Source organism: Neomonachus schauinslandi, chromosome 5 (genome assembly GCF_002201575.2).
Source record: "Neomonachus schauinslandi chromosome 5, ASM220157v2, whole genome shotgun sequence".
NCBI lineage: Eukaryota > Metazoa > Chordata > Mammalia > Carnivora > Phocidae > Neomonachus > Neomonachus schauinslandi.
The window spans coordinates 28952512-28971003 of NC_058407.1; the positions used below are offsets into that span (position 1 = coordinate 28952512).

The 18492-nt window shown below is 36.2% G+C and overlaps 1 protein-coding gene across 2 annotated transcripts in view; it reads left to right on the plus strand.

The window, feature by feature from the left end:
* Positions 1-385: 385 nt before the first annotated feature.
* Positions 386-18492, plus strand: part of DCN (decorin) — a 42494-nt gene continuing 24387 nt past the window's right edge. Inside the window, exons 1-2 of one of the 2 annotated variants that reach the window (XM_021687324.1) lie at positions 386-767; positions 4858-5104. In XM_021687324.1, coding sequence (XP_021542999.1) covers positions 4891-5104 — 214 coding nt within the window. In that variant the 5' untranslated portion in view covers positions 386-767; positions 4858-4890. Of the gene's footprint in view, positions 768-3914; positions 4086-4857; positions 5105-18492 lie in introns of those variants that run through there. The other variant, XM_021687325.2, reaches the window with a different exon arrangement.

The following is an 18492-nucleotide window of genomic DNA, read 5'->3' on the forward strand; positions in this document are numbered from 1 at the left end:
AATAATAATAATAATAATAATAATAATAATAGCAACAGTGACATTCTTTTCATATAAAACCATGACTTTCTTCCAGGACACTTTAGAAATATGTTCAAAATACTAGAAAAACTCCACAGCAGAGTACTTGAATTTGCACAAACAGCTCAGGGCAAGTAAGAATCTGAAACAGTATTTTCATATAAATGTACTCATGTATTTCTGCAGACCACATTCAAAATAACCGCAAGATTAATTTCGTTCCATTTGCCAGATTTGCACATCATGAAAGCAAGAAAAACTGTCATTTTGGAAGTTACTTATAACCAAGCCTAGAAAGGGTGGATAGTGGAGTGAGGCTGGGGGTGGGGAAGCAAACCCTTTAGTTACAATGTTTTAGGGAAATGAATCGACACAATAAAACAAATTTCAAATCAAGTTGCCCCTCTATACCACATAAGCCCTTTAGAATCTTAAGTAGATGCAAAAGGAATAAAGCAAATGGGGAGAAAAAAGGCCGATAAACTTTCTGGCTGCAATACAAGAGACATATCATTACCATATGATCTAATGTGGGTGTCAGCCGGATTGTGTTCATTGAGGGAAACCTTATTTTTTAACTGTGCTATGGAGTAGAAGCAGGAGGTTTTCAACCTAGTGACAGTCACAGAGCAGCACCTACCCCCTCCTCCTTTCCACACCTGCAAACTCTTTTTGCTTGGGCTGAATATTTAGTGTAATTACATCTCAGCTTTGAGGGCTCCTGTGGCAAATCCCCGGATTAAAAGGTATGGTTTTCAATAATTGTCCTGAACTCTGCTACAGACTAATAAAACTTCGATCAAGCTGAGGGCAAAAGGAATTATTTGGTGAGAGAAAGAAAAGAAAAAAAAAATCGTTCTAAACTTTTGATACTCTTTATGCAGTATTTTAAGCAAGTATTACTTGAAGACAGAAGTTAAATATTTGGTAAAATGGTTGAATGCATTGTTTTAGTTTTTTCTGTTCTTGCAAAGATGTTTATTAAAAGAACTATAACCTAACACCATGACTATCTATATTGATATATTTTGTATTTGTACTAATGAAATGTTTTACTTCTTTAGAAAGCATTTATATTCTAGATCAGCATACTATTTGTAGCTGGGCTATATATATATGTATATTTAAGGATTTAGTTCCCTCCTGAATTCTTGCATATTTTCAGAACTTTTAAAACCTCAGAGATGTGAACTCTGGTGATTTCGCTGCAGAAGTCAAATGAATGTATATTTCTACAACCTAGAAAAGAATAGGAATTATCACCAGAGAGGTGAAAATAAACATTGAAAATACTTACGCTGCTTATTAAAGATAATCTCACAGTTAGCGTCATAATTCCTTACAGAGAAAGAAAAAACCCAGTCAGTATTTTCAGTATTTTCAATGCAATGAAATTTTACTGTAAGATACATCACTTGAAAACGAGAGTGTAGGTTATTTTTCTTGCTAATTTCAAAACAGGGTAACACAATGACCACTGGTTAAGTGGGCTCCCAGTGACATAAATTCCTGTGGCTTTTTCTTTTCCTATTGCTATTTTGACCAGAAAAAGAACCAAATGCTTCCTATAGCAGTCCTTATTTATGGATAAATGCCATTTTTGTTGTCTATTTTGAATTATTTCCATTACTATTGAGGTTTTTCATTCACCTAGTGCTGGGGGATTTTTATTTTGCTCTGCAGTTGTAGTTTTACTTATCTCTTGAGGGTTAAATTTTGATCTTGAAAGTTATACCAGAGGCATGAATGACATCCTACAAATGTTGAACTGAATGATATAGTTAGTTTAATGGGCTGAAGTAGTTTAAAGAGCCAGAAATTATTATTTTTGATGAAACACTTACAAACTGTGGCAACTAGCTTTAGTGGAGTAGTGACATTATACCTAGGAAGGAGTCATACTTTTTGAGAATGCTTAAAACAATTTCCGTGAAATTTAGACAGTTTATTGTCTCAGTAATAATCTCCTTGGTTTCTACAAGGGCATCTGCTCTTTTTTGTTTATTTTTCTTATATACTAAGGAAGGAAGGACAGGATAAGAAATTATTAATAACTAATTGTTTTAAGATGCTGGGTCTTCAGGTATTATGACACTAATTTAAAAGAAATCATCTCTTGGGGGAATTTGTATAAAGTTTCTGGACATATTCTTCTTCTCCAGGACATTCCAGGTTAAAATGCACACACACACACACACACACACCTATCAAAGTGATATAAAATAAGTAATGGAAGCTATAAACTTCCTGCTTGTGTTCAGCTGTAAACCAAGAAAAATATTGTACAGAGAATTTGCACCATTTTAACAAGAGTAAACACATATAAATGATAATATTCCTCTGAGCTAGTGTTCAACATTTCCTTTTTTGGGGTTAGTGAAACAACCAGGCATTTTCTGTTCTGGAGAAAAGATCAAAAAGCAACATCTGCGTTAATTCTTATTGCTATTTATTAAATCTGCAATTACTTTGCTTCATTTTTCTTCTAAAATTGTAAGACATTAAGTATGCAAGCCTAGCAAACTGTGGTAAACCGTAAACATTGCATTTTAATGTGAAACAGACAGAAACCACTCCCTTAGATCCAGTCCAAGGGAACACTGCCAAAACAATAGGGTCTCCATTAAAAGGCTCTGCAGTAACTGAGTGGGAACACACTCCCAGAGAAAACCTGATACTGAATTTAAAGGGGCAGTGTGAATAATAATCTTTGTGGTATTTTTTAAATGAGAAGCCACATTCCCGTACTGTGTATACGCTGCCTTACACAGACCTCAGTAATAAATATAAACTTAAGAACACAAGTGTAAGAAATCGAAAAACATTTTTTTCCCTCTCTAGTGCCTCTAGCCAAGAAGTTCCAGAAGTTACATAGATAGATACATTAAGGTTAGGGGATCCAAAGTGGTTTGTCTTTTTGTCTTTGTTTGTTTTTTGGTTTTGTGGTTGTTGCATATGTTACAATTGACTGATGACTAAAAATCATTTTTTTTTACATCTGGTTATGAATGGGCAGCTTCAATATGATTTTTATACGTGTACATTTCAAAGTAGATGTGGGGAACTAAAGATAACATCTGCTATGTGTTTTGGGAATCCTTAGTTTCCATAGGGTTTTTTGGGTTTTTTTTAAGATTTTATTTGTTTATTTGACACAGAGAGAGAGATAGTGAGAGCAGGAACACAAGCAGGGGGAGTGGGAGAGGGAGCCCGATGCGGGGCTCGATCCCAGAACCCTGGGATCATGACCTGAGCCAAAGGCAGACGCTTAACGACTGAGCCACCCAAGCACCCCTCCATAGGGTTTTAAGACATATCAAGTCAAAAATAGACTGCTTGTTCTCTACATGATCAACTACTTTTTGTTATTCAGATCTATGTAGTTCCCTTCAGCCAGCTGAACCCCAACTCAATGACAGATGTATGTTTCTAAAGTGCTTATTGAATGAATGGATAAATACTGTATGGATTTGTCAAAACTGTACTTTTGTTTGTTTACAAAATTGCCCTCTGGGTAAAACCAGATAACGTGTAAGTCCTATAGAAATCAGTAGGGTTTTCCATATATGTTTACTGCTTTAATAAAAAATGATCAGTTTGAGAAACTGGCCCATAGATTTATTCTAAAAAATAAATCGTGCTTCCACCAAATTGAGGTTTTCCATTTGTTACCTTTCTCAGGCCAGAAATTTGATATTGAAAAAAAAGATAAGTTTGGGTTTTAAAAAAATAAGACCGACTGGTTGCCTGGAACAAACCGAATAACTTGTATTATTAATAAATTGATGGTCAATTGAGTCATTTATGTGCAAAATGTTGTGCAAGGCCTGGGTACAGAACAAAGAATAATAAGACACGCCCTGAAGGAGTACATCTTCTAGTTGGGGGGACAGACCAAGCACGCAAAACAAATTACAGTATAATGTGATAAGTTCTTTAAAAGAGGTAAGAGCAACGTGCTGTGGGGCACAGAAGAGGGAGGAAGCAGCATCCTGCCTGGATGAGCCAGGGAATCCACAAGGGAAGTCCATTATCATTTTCAGTCTTCACTGCCATCTTACAAGGTAGGTATCTTAAATGGCACTTAGCTTTGAGTGTCAGGGTTGAGGTGGGGACTGGAGGAGAGAGGAAATTGAGAGAAAGCGGGCTTGAAACATCGGTTGGTACCAAATTATGAATGGTCTCACAGGCCACAAAGGAGATGGGGACCTTATTGGCAAGCCTTGAGAAGTCAACAAGGAGTTTTCTGTAGAATAGGGATACAATGAAATCTAATTCTCAGAACACGACTTGAGCAGCAGAGTGGGGGATGACCTGGAGTCAAGGAAATATTCAAGGCCGAGACCAGTTGGAAGCTCTTGTGATAGTTCAGGGAGTAATGAGAAAGGTCTGGACCGAGATAAACACAGTGGGATGGGGAGATGAGATTGGCTTCCAGAGAGATTTCTGATGCAGAATTGAAGATCTCTCATGTGCATAGACAAAATTTTATTTGACTGTGGCCTGGCTTGTGTTGAATGAGCCCTGAGAATTCCAATATGGTCTAATCATCATAACAATTTTGCAAATGATGTGAATATATAATATGCCATCTCAATTCAGACCCCAAATTCAAGCAAGAAGATTTAAATTACATTCAAATTTCTTTTCCTAAGTAAATAGCTGTGCAAGGTAGTGTGTTACATACCTTTCAAATACATTTCAGTGTTCTGCTTCCTCACAAGAAATGAAAGATGGTTCTTTGTTTGTTTTTTTTATACTTTACACTCACTCTACTGTGGGGTGTTATGTTAACCAGGTGGTGCGACTCTTCTAAACCTTTCGTTTGTTTCCTAGGTTCCTTGGCTGTGAAAATACATGAGATAAATCATGAAGGCAACCGTCATCTTCCTCCTGCTTGCACAAGTTTCCTGGGCTGGGCCATTCCAACAGAGAGGCTTATTTGACTTTATGCTAGAAGATGAGGCTTCTGGGATAGGCCCGGAAGAGCATGCTCCTGTGGATTCTGACCTAGAGCCTCTGGGACCTGTGTGTCCCTTCCGCTGTCAGTGTCACCTGCGAGTTGTCCAGTGTTCTGATCTGGGTGAGTAGGTGCAGGCTCTCTCTACCCACCTTGCTTCACTCACAGGAATGGCTTCCTCGAGAGGTTAGCGTTTTCCTTTTTAATCTCTGCAGTTCCAAATGTGAGAGACAGTGCCACCTATGGAGAAGTAAAGGAAGCTGAATAGCATAGAAGGAAGGAGCTTTTAAGTTAGGAGACCTCTTTCTTTCTTTTTTAAATTGGGGCTCCATCACCTTTGCAATCTTGGACGAGTCACTTTTAAAAAAATCTTTCTGAACTTCATGGTCCCCCTTCTGTAAATTAAAATTTTGAACAAAATTATGTCTTCTGTTCCACAATTCCGAAGGGATGGTTTATTTTAATTCCATGATTTGCTTTCAAGAAATGTTAGATGTTAAAACCTGGGTGATGTCTCTACTCTTGGCTTAGCCCAGATAACAGAGTGTGAACATTACTAAATTGTAAAGTATGCAGAGTTATGAGAAGAAAAACAAGTAAAGTTTTAGAACAAAAAATTATCTTTCAAGAACCAAAATACTCCCTTAATCTCTGGGTCTTAGTTTTGCCTTTGCCTCTGGCATTTTGTAATCTAGCTGTTTATATTCTTTAGAAAGTTTCAAAAGCAATCTTTACAACAAGATATGGTGTAAATATTCGATATAATCACGGGACATATATCTTTCGCCTAACATGGTATACAGCTTGATTTATCATGTTTCAAGAAAAATTTGGCCTGGGAATTCCAAGAGCAATACACTCAAAAGATAAATCTCCAGAAAGTCTGAGGCCCCAGAAGGTGGGCCAAAGGGGAATGAATGTAGTTGACATGACAGTTGATTTGCATCTCTCTCTCTCTCTTCCTCTCTTTTTGGCTGCCTTTCTTATAAGGAAAAAAAAAAAAGAAAAAATCCTCATAGAATGACTCTGCCATGATGTATTTCCTAATGGAAGAAACTCCATGGTGTAGTAGGGTACTTCTTTTGGGAACCCGGTATCTCTTCACAAGAAGCTTTCTAGCAACATTTTGCAGGAAAATATGTCACTACCTCTACAGTTGGACTAAACTACATGCTGGAACCCAGGAAAACATAAAACATGTTAGATAGTAACAACTCAAAATCAAACATTCAGGATAGCTTTTAAAGTGCTGACATATTGTATAGCCATTTAACACCCAGGAAAAAAGTGCGTAGAAAGGCTTTAAAAAGGCCACAGGATAATTCCACTGGATTCCTTCATTCATTCATTCAACAAATATATAGAGATACCACAATGGGTCAGATCTGTTGTACGCCCTGGCAAGGAAGGAATGAGGAAGACAAATATGGTCCTTGTTCTTGTGGGTCTGATATTGGTGGTGATTTTTTTTTTTTTTGAATTGTATATTTGCTACAAGGGGGATTGGATCACTCTCAAATTCTACAGAAACTGTTATAAGCATCTAGAGATTATCTGCATTGTTGGTATAAGCAGGACAGTCATGCAGTTGAAAATATCTGCACATTGGAATCACCATGTGATAGATATACTAGGGGTAAACTTTTAAAAAATTTATTAAAATGGCCGAGTTCCTAAGAAATGTGAAGCCAGTTACATCTCACTTTGCCTCTGGAAACAAGGTTAAAAGGGTTCATGATTAATACCCACCACATACGTTGCCAACAATGAAAAGTTGATATTTTTAAGGAGGAAGGACTTGTCCAGTAGCTTCACAGGCTTTATTTTCCATAAATGTAGTTTGCTCACGTGATAAAAAGTTTATAAAACTTGAGTCTGATGAAAGCATTTGAGACAGTTTTCCAGCTGTCTTTTTAAAAAAGACCTAAATCTATTGCTCAAAACTAAACAGAAAAATCCAGTCTCTGGAAATGTCAAGTTCATTGACTTGGGTTTCTCATGATACGGTTTCGTTGAGGTCCTTGTTATTATTTTGTTTCAGTGTATTTTGTTTGCTTTTGGATGAGGAAGATTTCTATATGTTATCTTTGACCTAAGAGCCCAGAGTATACATCATTCCTTTAAAAGACTGACTGACCTTATATACCAAGGAAGTAGTGAAGATTATAATAATGATTTGTTTGGGGGAACCCTACCGAATGAAGAGAACTGAGTTCCCATGACCAATGGTCTCATCTGAGTTACTTTTAGTTTTTATTGAATTCATAAATATATTGTGACAGGTTTTGGTCAGGTATTTCTAAAACAGAAAATACGTTTCAAAAAGGAAGAACAATCTGTTTGCCTTTAAAGAAAACACTGTATTCACACTCTCCACTACCATCTAACTTCTCACTTCATGCTCTTGGCACTGTTTGGAGCCTTGACATCTTCATCTGCAGAAAAATCACAGCTGGCCTTAGAGAACCTCATATTTGTGTGTGGTGCCTGGCTCATAGTGGACTCTCGATATATATTTTCTATGTGATGATTATATGGAGTAAAAGGTGAAAGATATATAGAAAAAAACAAGGAAGGAGAAATAGGCAACCTTATTTATCATAAAGGCAATGCAGTTTATTTTATTTTTTTGTTTTAAGTTATTTAGTCCTGAATATGAAGCTTGAATTATTATAATAGAGAAAAAAAAATGTAATGCACTTTGGGATGAGAAATGTGAATGCTTATTGTTATCAAAGGCTAATGTTTTCTTAAGGATTATTCTTGCCAAAGCTTTTAATGAGCAGAGGGGAGCTAGTGTTGAAGGACAGTAGTCCTTTGTCATTTTATATCTAAACAATATTTAATAGAAGCAAACACTTCTTACTAAAATGTTTGACTATTTTTGCCACTAGAAAGTATTTTTGATGAAGTTAAACAACATCGATTTTTTAAACAGTTCTATATCAAAGCTAAGATGTAAAAACTGAAATTGGAATTCAATAATTAGTTCATAGGAAAATTTGAGGTGTTCAAGAAGATACATGGATGTTTTAGTTCCTCGTTCCAATTTATCAAAATAGCATTATGTATGTTTTTCTCTAGCATGGGGGATTGAGAAAGTAAACATTTTTTCACCTGTCCAAGAAAGTAATGAATACTCCACAGATATTGGCCAAGTTGTTTGGCTGAATTTGTTGTAATTTAGCTTGTAATTTGAACCAGAATTGAATGAGACCCCTATCTTCTTTTTTTTAATTTATCCTTTTAAGACATAAAGCAATTTACTCTTAAATGTAGCATTTATAAAAAAAAAAAATGTAAGATGAACAAGTTCAAAAATCTATGGGTTACCTTAAAATAATAAACCTACAATGTAACTCATTCTTGTCAAATCTTTTTAAAATGTCCTAATATTGATCCTGTGAGTGGCTGCTGTTTTATGTACTTATTATCTTGAAGGAAAACAATTCCCTTACTTATATGTATACTCTTTGGCTCAAGTGTTACCAGGTAGCCATTCATCTTTGGCTCAAGTGTTACCAGGTAGCATTATTTGGTACTGACTTCCATTTTGTTGCTAAAAGGCAGATCAACCCTGAGGTGAAATATGTATAAGCACTGTTTTTTGACTAATCTTCCAAATTAAAGTAATAGTTATTGATACATTTCTTTTTTTTTAATTGTTTAAAGATTTATTTGAGAGAGAGAGGGAGTAGGGGGAAGGGCAAAGGGAGAGGGAGAGAGAGAATCCTCAAGCAGCCTCCATGCTGAGTATGGAGCCCAATGCAGGGCTCAGTCTCAAAACCTTGAGATCATGATGAGCTAAAATCAAGACTCAGATGCTTAACCCACTGAACCACCCAGGAGCCCCTTGATGCATTTCTTATAAGCAAATTTCAAAAGAATTTACAAAGCTTTTAAAATGATTTAATAGTTGCAAGAACTTGGGTTTTGCAGTTCAACACCTCTGAACTCAAGTCCTGCTTTACCATTTACTACCTGTAAATGCCGAAACATTGAAACTTTCATTGGAGAAATGGGAATATATCACATTTCATTAGGAAGAATATAAAATACTGATAAAAGTGTCTACCATACTGTTCTGTTTAGTTTACCATTTCAGACAAAGTTGGCTAGTAACATGAGGCTATTCCTCATAATGTTCTTTTATTTTTCTTCAACACTGAGAATCTCTGAGAAGTACAGGGCCTGTCGAGCTAGATACAAAATAGCGCCTTCTCTTCCCTCCCTCCTAAAGAGGACCACATCACCTCCAACTATAAATAGACACGAATTAGAAAATGGTACAATTATCAAGCAATTCAGTCTTCTCCAAACACCATTCCTTTGAACAAAATTGGTTTGGTGAAGTGGAGAACAGTGAAACATTTGGCTATTTTATAATGATAAATGATTCACAACCCACATATTTGGCTCTCTAGAGATGATGTTGGAAGATGTAACATTTTATTTTGCCATGTAAAAGCAGTACAAATAACTACTGGTTCCTAAAATGTACCTCATATGGCAAAGGATATTTTAGTTTTAAAAATGTCTTAGCAAAAAAAAAAAAAAAAGAAAGAAAGAAAAAGAAAAACCCACAACCCTTTACACTGCATAGAGTTAGTTTTCTTCTTTTTAATCATTTTGCTTCAACTGGTGAAAATTTTGTCAGTAGCCACCACTTGGGACATACATGAGATAGCTTATTTCTTGTCTGGGGAAACTGGTTTTCCAGAAGCAAATTTTATATGTGAGGTAAATGAACCATTAGACTTCCTCTGTGAAGTCAACTCAGAAGAATAAATTAGGGCTATTTTGTAGAGGGGCAGAGACAATGTTGGAAGCTCAGTTGCTTTTATAGTTTATGTCTGGCTCTGCAGCAGCAGGGACGTGGGGTGACCCTCATTAGGAGTTTCAGATGCATCAAAAGGGTGTGCCTAAGACATGGTATGGGAAGGAGGCTGTGCACAGGGCATGCCCAGTGGGTTGCCTAAATTCGTATTGGAGAGGGTGGAGTATGGCAGATCTTTAGATGCAGCAGGAGGAATTCTCATGTGACCCAGATGGCCAAAGTTCCTGACACCAGGGGTTAAAGATGGGGAGGAGGAAGAGAGGAGTCAGAGAAAGCCAAAGGAAGCATCTGTCTTCTTGACCTGACTGAGAACTGACAGATCCCTGGTTTCCTTCTCAGTCCCAGGAGGGAGAGAGAGGCAGCTGTGTGGGATCAAGGCATTTGGTCAGACTGCAGCTGTGAGGCGTTCTCCTCTGCAAGATCATCCTGGCTTCAGAGGACAGGATGGGAATAGGTTTCGAGAATATCAATTCCCTGGGCAAAAGAAATGCAGGAGACCCTGTAATCTGAACTTTTCTCCTTCAAAGAATAGCAAGAAGATTATATATCTCCTTGAAAATAAGGATAAAGAAGAATCAACCCGGTTTTCAATCCAGTCTTAATAAAAGGAGAAAGCCCTGTAGCAACTACACTATGACACTCAGGAGTCAGTTAGCCCTTGACTTAGTTTGAAGACTGCTTTGAGGCAATTTCTGCAGCTTGTCTACTTCTGTGCTTTCACTGTAATCTACATTTGCCTTGATTATTCTATATTAATCAAATATATATTATATAATAGTTATTCAGTATATTTTATTTACCTATTTAAACATTTACTTTCTCTACCAGAAGGGAAGCATAGTGATAAGTTATTTTTGTATACCTTCTACTCAATAAAATGCCTTATACTTGGTAGATACTCCAACATCAATAAATGCCTGACGAATAAATGAACATATGCATGACCTGGTGCTTGGATGAGTGCATAATTCTACAATATTCCTGATTCTATCAAGCTGGAAAAAGGAAGGAACATGGCTGACTGGGAATTAGGAGTCATGGAGCTGTGGTACACAGCGTTTTTGCTTTTGTTTGTTTGTTTTGTTTTGAGGGTGACTAGACATAGAACCAGGAAGGTTAAACCTTCCTTGAGTTTATTTGAAAAGAGAATCGAATTAAAGGGGGAATCTCCTATTTCTGAAAGCTGATCCAACTGCCACCACAATCAAATGGCCATTTTTAAGAGGGAAATAGGGAAACATGTCTGCCTTGAACAGAAAGGTTTTTGATGGAGCTGGGACTCCAACATGTCATGTCACGTGCCAAAAACTGAAGTGTATCACCATTGTCCTAATTATTAAATTGAAGACAGAATTATAAAAAATACTGTTGGAAACCAACAAGAATAAATCTTGGAGTTTGGACCCCTGCCACAGAGCAGCGGGGAAAGAAAGCATGATGTCTTAGGACATCCTGGCCTTTGTCCAACATGATGTTTACCAGATTGCTGACATTTGCTAGCAGAACCATGCTATTCATCACGGGGACAACCTGAAAAAAAAGTACAATTCTCATTAGCCTTTATTTCAGAAATGATTTTCTGGTAACAAGTAGAATTTTATTTACTTTAATAAATAACCCTATTTTAAAGAAGATAAAGTTCCATTTACAGAATTTGGGAGAACAAATAAATAATTCAGACTAGCCTTGGAAATAATTGCATTTTAATGGAAAAATTAGAATTATATTAAAGGATGCTCACTGAAAAATAATTAAATTTAGAAAACCACTCTGTTCCTGTTACTATTGCTGAATAAATATTATCTCAAAACTCGGCGATCTAAAAAGATAATTTTATTTTGCTCATTATTTAAGTACAGGAAATTTGAGCAGATCTCAGAAAGGCTGTTCTCGCTCGGGGTCTCTCAGGCGTCTCAGTCAGGTGTTGGCTGGGGCCATGGCCATGGGGAGTCTAGCTTAGGCTCCACACCCAAGACAGCTCACTCTCATAACTGCAGTTGGTGCTGCTATTGCCTGTGAGCTCAGCTGTTCTCTCATCTGGAATGTTCCATGTGGCCGCTGTAGCAGGGTGGTCTCAGCTTAGACAGGCTTTTTTACATAGCCCATAGCCCCTGGCTGCCTCCAGAGCAAGTGTCCCAGAAGAACTGGGTAGCAGCTGTACAACCTTTTTGACCTGGCCTCCAAAGTCATGCTGTGTGTTTCTTCTGGCCCATTCCATTAAGTCATCAAGACATTATAAGTCCATCCCAGATTCCACAGGAGGGGAATTTGATTCACTTCATCTTTTGATGGGGTTGGGACCAGTTTGTATTTAATAAAAGCATATAGGATGGGAGATACAATTAATGCCATCTTTGGAAGATGCAATTATCTACATACTCAGATTTATGTACATTTCTAATGAGAAACACAGGCATACATTATGTATTATATATAGAAGGTCCACAGATATTACGCATCCCCGTGAAGGTCATTATTTAACAGTTGCAAACTACTTAAGAGGTCAAATCAGTTATATGCACATTAATTTACAAGTTTATTTCATAGTTACTTAAACTTTCTACTTAAGATCATTACGAAAGGCATTGACTCATATCCTCATGGCTTTCTTTCTATTGTAGAATATCTTTTTTGAAGCGAATTTTACCTGGCTAATATTTCATTTAAAACACTCAACATCTTACTTTCCATATAGTTTGGGAATGACTATAAAATTCATCAGTTTCAATAAGAATGACTTAGTTAAAATCATATATGGTTAATAAGATCATATTTATAGACAGAATTTAGTTTTTTTTTAATTTAAAAGCTTAAGATAAAAATATACTTAAGGTTGAATAACTGTTTGCTTTCATACTCTTTGAGGATTAGTTTCAGTTCAAATAAACAATTTTTAACTGAAATAAAGTTTTTAATCACCGCAGAAGAATCTTTAGCTCTAGTATTTCTACCCCAGTCTACTTCATGCTCAGCATTTTCAGATGAAGAGATAGAGGCAAGGGAATGCTAAGGTAAAGGTTCCTAGTTATCTCTAGTTAGTGCCGGAGTTGATTTTAACCCAAAGCCACTCTGACTCTAAAGATCATAATGCTGACCAAAACAAATAGCCCAACATAAACAAAGACTGATATTTTACAAATTTGCCAAAAGAGCATAGCATTTGCCACTACTAAACTAGAGTTAAATGGGTCAGGACAGCTTTTGGGAAGCTTAGTTATTTGTTGGGGAACATGTGCTTGCTAAACCGAGGGGTGACCAGCCAAAGGCAGAGCTTGGTAGACAAGCTCTTTAGAGACCCTGAACTTCATGGGAGCAATGATGAATGCAACAAGACCACAAAGGGTCTGGTAGGAAGAGCCAACCCAGGAATAAGAGCTTTCAATGAAAGATCTGTGTGTGATCCATGGGCAGAGCAGATTCGGGATAATACGCATTATAATTATGTTATACAGGAAAAAAAAAAAAAACCACTTTGTCACAGATTTACAGACTAAATAATCAGCAAGATAATTGAAGCTGCACTCTTTCATCTCCTTATTGATGATATTTCCAGGTACCAGTAATTGAGGGCCCGCTTTGCACTGTGGTAGGAGATTATTTTGTAGAAAAACTTACTGAATTCTCACAAAAATTCTGTGAAAGATGCAAGAAACCCGAGGCCTAGACAGCTGAAGCAACTTGCCTGGGGATGTTAAGGATCAAGAAGAGGAACCAGGATGAAAATTCAAATACAAATCTTATTTAGAAAATTATAGAAACATTTTTAAATATACAAAATCTGCAAAGTAAGAGACTCTGGTGCACACATCCCCGAGCTTCAACAAGGGTCAACTAATGCCAGTATTTTTCTATGTATCTCTACCCATCTTCCCCCTTCCATTTAATTTCAAAGCAAATTCCAGATGTCATGTCATTTTATCCAAAAATATATCAGTATGTTTCTCTGAAAGATTAAAGCACTTAATTAATACAATCATAATCAGATCACATCTAAAATTTAATATTATTTCATAATATCAAATATTCAGTGTGCACATTTTCAATCATCTCACAAGTATTAGAAACGCTTTGTTTTACAGTTTGTGTGAGTTAGGATCCAAATGAAGTACATATATTGCAATCATTTAAATAGCTTTTAAGTCTCTTTTAAACTATACATTTGGAAAACTAATTTTTTTTTACTTTTCCTTACAGTTTATCTGTTGAAGAAATTGGGATTCTGTTGAATTGATTTCTTTTTTTTTAAGTTTTTATTTTAACTCTAGTTTGTTACTATACAAAGTTATATTAGTTTCAGATGAACAATATAGTAATTCAACATTTCCATACATCACCTTGTGCTCATCAAAACAAGTGCACTCCTTAATCCCCATCTCCTGTTTCACCCATTCCCCCATCCTCTTCCCTTCTGGTAACCATCAGTTTATTTTCTGTAATATAGAGCGTGTTTTTTGGGGGGGTGCCTGGGTGGCTCAGTTGGTTAAGCCACTGCCTTCGGCTCAGGTTGTGATCCTGGAGTCACAGGATCGAGTCCCGCATCAGGTTCCCTGCTCAGTGGGGAGTCTGCTTCTCCCTCTGACCCTACCCCTCTTGTGCACTCTCTCTCTCACCCTCTCTCTCAAATAAATAAAATCTTTTTAAAAATTAATTAATTAATTTTTTGGGAACAGCAGGACTGGTTCCTCTTCTTGATCCTTAATTAATTAATTAGTTAATTTCTTTAAAAAAGAGTTTGTTTCTTTATTTGTCTCTCTCTCCTTTTTTTTCCTTTTTACTTGTTTGTTTCTTAAATTCCACTTAAGAGTGAAATCATGTATTTGTCTTTCTCTGACTGACTTATTTCACGTAGCATTACACTCTCTAGCTCCATCCATTTCATTTCAAATGGCAAGATTTCATTCTTTTTTATGGCTATAATATTCCATTATATCTATATCTATATAGATATAGATATCACATCTTCTTTATCCATTCACTAATCGGTGGACACTTGGGCTGCTTCCATAGCTTGGCTATTGTAAATATTGCTGCTATAAACATGGGGGTGGGTGTATCCCTTTGAATTTGTGTTCTTGTATTCTTTGGGTAAATACCCAGTAGTGTGATTGTTGGATCATAAGGTAGTTCCATTTTTAATTTTTTGAGGAATCTCCAGCCTGTCTTCCACATTGGCTGTGCCAGTTTGTATTCCCACCAACAGGGCAAGAAGGTTCTTTATTCTCCACATCCTCACCAATGCCTGTTGTTTCTTGTGTTGTTGATTTTGACGGTGGTAAGGTGATATCTCATGGTTTTGATTTGCATTTACTTGATGATGAGTGATGTTGAGAATCTTTTCATATATCTGTTGGCAATCTGGATGTCTTCTTTGGAGAAATGTCTGTTTAATATATTCTGCCCATTTTATTTATTTATTTATTTATTTATTTATTTATTTTTTAAAGATTTTATTTATTTATTTGACAGAGAGAGACACAGTGAGAGAGGAGCACAAGCAGGGGGAGTGGAGGAGGGAGAGGCAGACTTCCCGCCGAGTGGGGAGCCCGATACGGGGCTCGATCCCAGAACGCTGGGATCATGACCTGAGCCGAAGGCAGGCGCTTAACGACTGAGCCACCCAGGTGCCCCAATTCTGCCCATTTTTAAATTAGCATTGTTGAACCCATTTCTTTAGCAGACTTAGGCATGTACCTTGGACTATTTCTTCTAAATTGGGAGTTACATCTAGAGGCTTAATCAGATTCAATATTCATTGTTTGCTTGATTGTTTTTGACAGTACTTATCCATAAATGAAGGTCTGTTTCTCCATGCAAGGGTTTATAATTGAAAATATATGTCATACTGAGAAACTGTACCATTGGATCAGTTACCATGTGGGACAGGAAGGATAGTATCCTTCAGACACATGTAGCCAAAAGTTCCTCACAAATATGTCAAAGACACAGAAGAAATTGAGAGAAATTTTCAGATGCAGATAATGGGCATATTTGATGGTAGCATTCATTCCTAAAATGTTTCTGGCCGACCAAGAATCAGAGAGAAAATTGTGATTATTATAGCCACTTGTATTCTAGCACTTCCGAGGTAAAGTAAGAACCATTATGAAAGCAGGATGTGAAGAGATGATTGTAACAAAACATAGCAGAAAAGATCTTGAAGCCATGACCATGAACTTTTCACCATGGGACAGCAGGACAGACTATGTTTATAAACGAATCAATCAAAAAGCTACCTTTATGTGTAAAGTGGTAAGATCACAGCTCTCATGAAATACGGTCATTTGTCCCTGCTTTTCCAGAACTTACAGAAAAGAAAGAAAACTAAAGTGAAGGACAATACCTCATGAGTTTATATACAAACAGCAGTTTGGGGGGGGGGGTCACTGTTATCTGGTGTGGTTAGGACAAATATTTTAGAGGAGAGGGGTAAAGGGGTTGTTAGAACACTTTTAGGGGTTGTTAGAACACTTTTAGGGGTTGTTAGAGTGAAGCTAGAAGGATATGAGTGGATGGAATGTTCCATAAAACAGAAATTATAGGAACAAAAACAAATAGTTAAGAATAAGCATGGTATGTTCAAGGAACAGTATAGGTCAGCATCTTTAAAAAAATACACACAGTGTTTACATGTATATATGGCATGTTGGATAGTTCTAGAGTGAGGTCTCATACCATCTTGTTCTTGGTTTAGTTTAAACATGAGACACCTTAGATAAGTCATATAATTTCACTTGATTTCTGTTTCTTTACCTATAAAAGGGAGTATTGGACTAGTTTAGAAATTCTTTAATTTCTGGGACAAGTGAAATTGAATATTGAACAAGTCAATTTCTTATAAGGTCCAAACCAAATTCAACAAAATGACAACAACCTGCCATCTGCTTATTATAATTGTTTTTAAGAAGGTATATTTAGAACAGAAGCAGAAGCTAGTTTCAGAAATGTGTGTATTCATGTATGTGAATATGTATGTATGCGTAATTTATATTAAAACTAATTTGATTGCACTCATTTTTTTTCTAATTTTGGTGTAGACTGATAAGAACCTAATCATAGAGTCTATCTGATCAGCGTTTGGGAGTCATAGACTAGCTGTTACTTAATAGTCCTTCCCTTTGTGACATTCTAAGAACTCATAACTAGGATAAAGTCCCTGTTATACTCTGTCTATAGTTGTTGAGAAAGCTACTTGACACCCCAATGCCCTGGCTAGACCTTAAATGTAACAGTATGTTATTGCATCTGATGTCAGAATAAAGTTTTAATAAAAATTCTAATATGTAAACTCCCTGAAATGGATACAAATTTACTGGTAATGCAGAGAAGATGGTAGGGTTATGATTTTAATCATTAAAATGACTTTCTAAGCACTAAAATGCAAAGATCACAAGCTTAAAGATATTTTTATGCCAAATCTTCAGAAAAAATAATGTATACAATTCACCCCAAGAAGTTCCTAAAATTCTAGGAAGACAGCATAATCAAAATTGTTAGCCAAGTAGATACATCATTTTTTCCTCTCCACATCTGAAATTTATCTGCACTTTGGCTTTGAAAAAATGTTAAGAGAGTCGCTAGGATTTAAGTTCAGTAATGTAAAAATGTAAGCATAAGTGGAAATTAAAACTTTGACAAAAAGCCCACGGAGTAATAATGAAATGTAGGCAGTTAACTTTTTTTCCAAATGAAAGGAAATGTGTCTTTTCTTGGTTGGAGGACACTAATTATCAAAGATTTGGCAGAAGTCTGCCACTCCTAATTGCATGAAATTATCAAACTGACATTTCTGAAAATGGCAGTGATTGTGACTACATAATGCAGTTAAATATCCTCCTACAAGATAGCTGTTTATCACTAAAAACACTTCAGTCTTGTCATTTCTCTGTGAACTGTTTCTGTAGTAAGTTCTTGGAATATACTTATGTATGTTTAGAATCACATGTATTTCGATATTTAAATTTATAATAATAGTTGATCTCTGAATTGGGTACTAGATTTTTTTTTTCCCCACTATCAACAGAGCCATGTGAGTAAAAAAGTATTTGCAGAGAACTTAGAAGGTAGGTGATCTCAGATACGCTTTCTGTAATTTTCATGGAAGACAGGAAGATAGCACGATAACTACCATGATAATTTAACAGTATATGCATATATGCATATATGCATAAGGTTCAAAATTGGAAAGACATCTTCCCAACATAGCAATTATATTACCTGTTGCAATTTTCTTTTTAATTGAAAACTATAGATTGAATTATATTTTCTACGGGGATGCGGGCAATTTCTGTTTTTGTCCTGCTCTATTCCCAGGGCCTGATAAATTGTTGGTGTCTAGGAGGTATTCCATAAGGCTTTGTTGAATGAAAATGAAAGAATTCAAGTTTTAGGTATGATGGAGAGGTTGAAAAACCTTTCTGATTTATGTTATGCAATCTCAAATATAGAAAAGATCACATGAATTTGAGTCAATAGAATAGAAAATTTCTACTTAACATCCTACATCAATATGAAACAAAGCCAATGGAAGAGAGAGAGTCATTTTAAATGTAATCTGTGGCAATGTTGGGTTAGGTCAAACGGACCTTTGATGATTTGGCTAAAGCTGTTCTCTACTAAATGGTATATTTATGTAGAAAGGTATAGATTTAGAAATCACTTGCACTCAACCCTTATC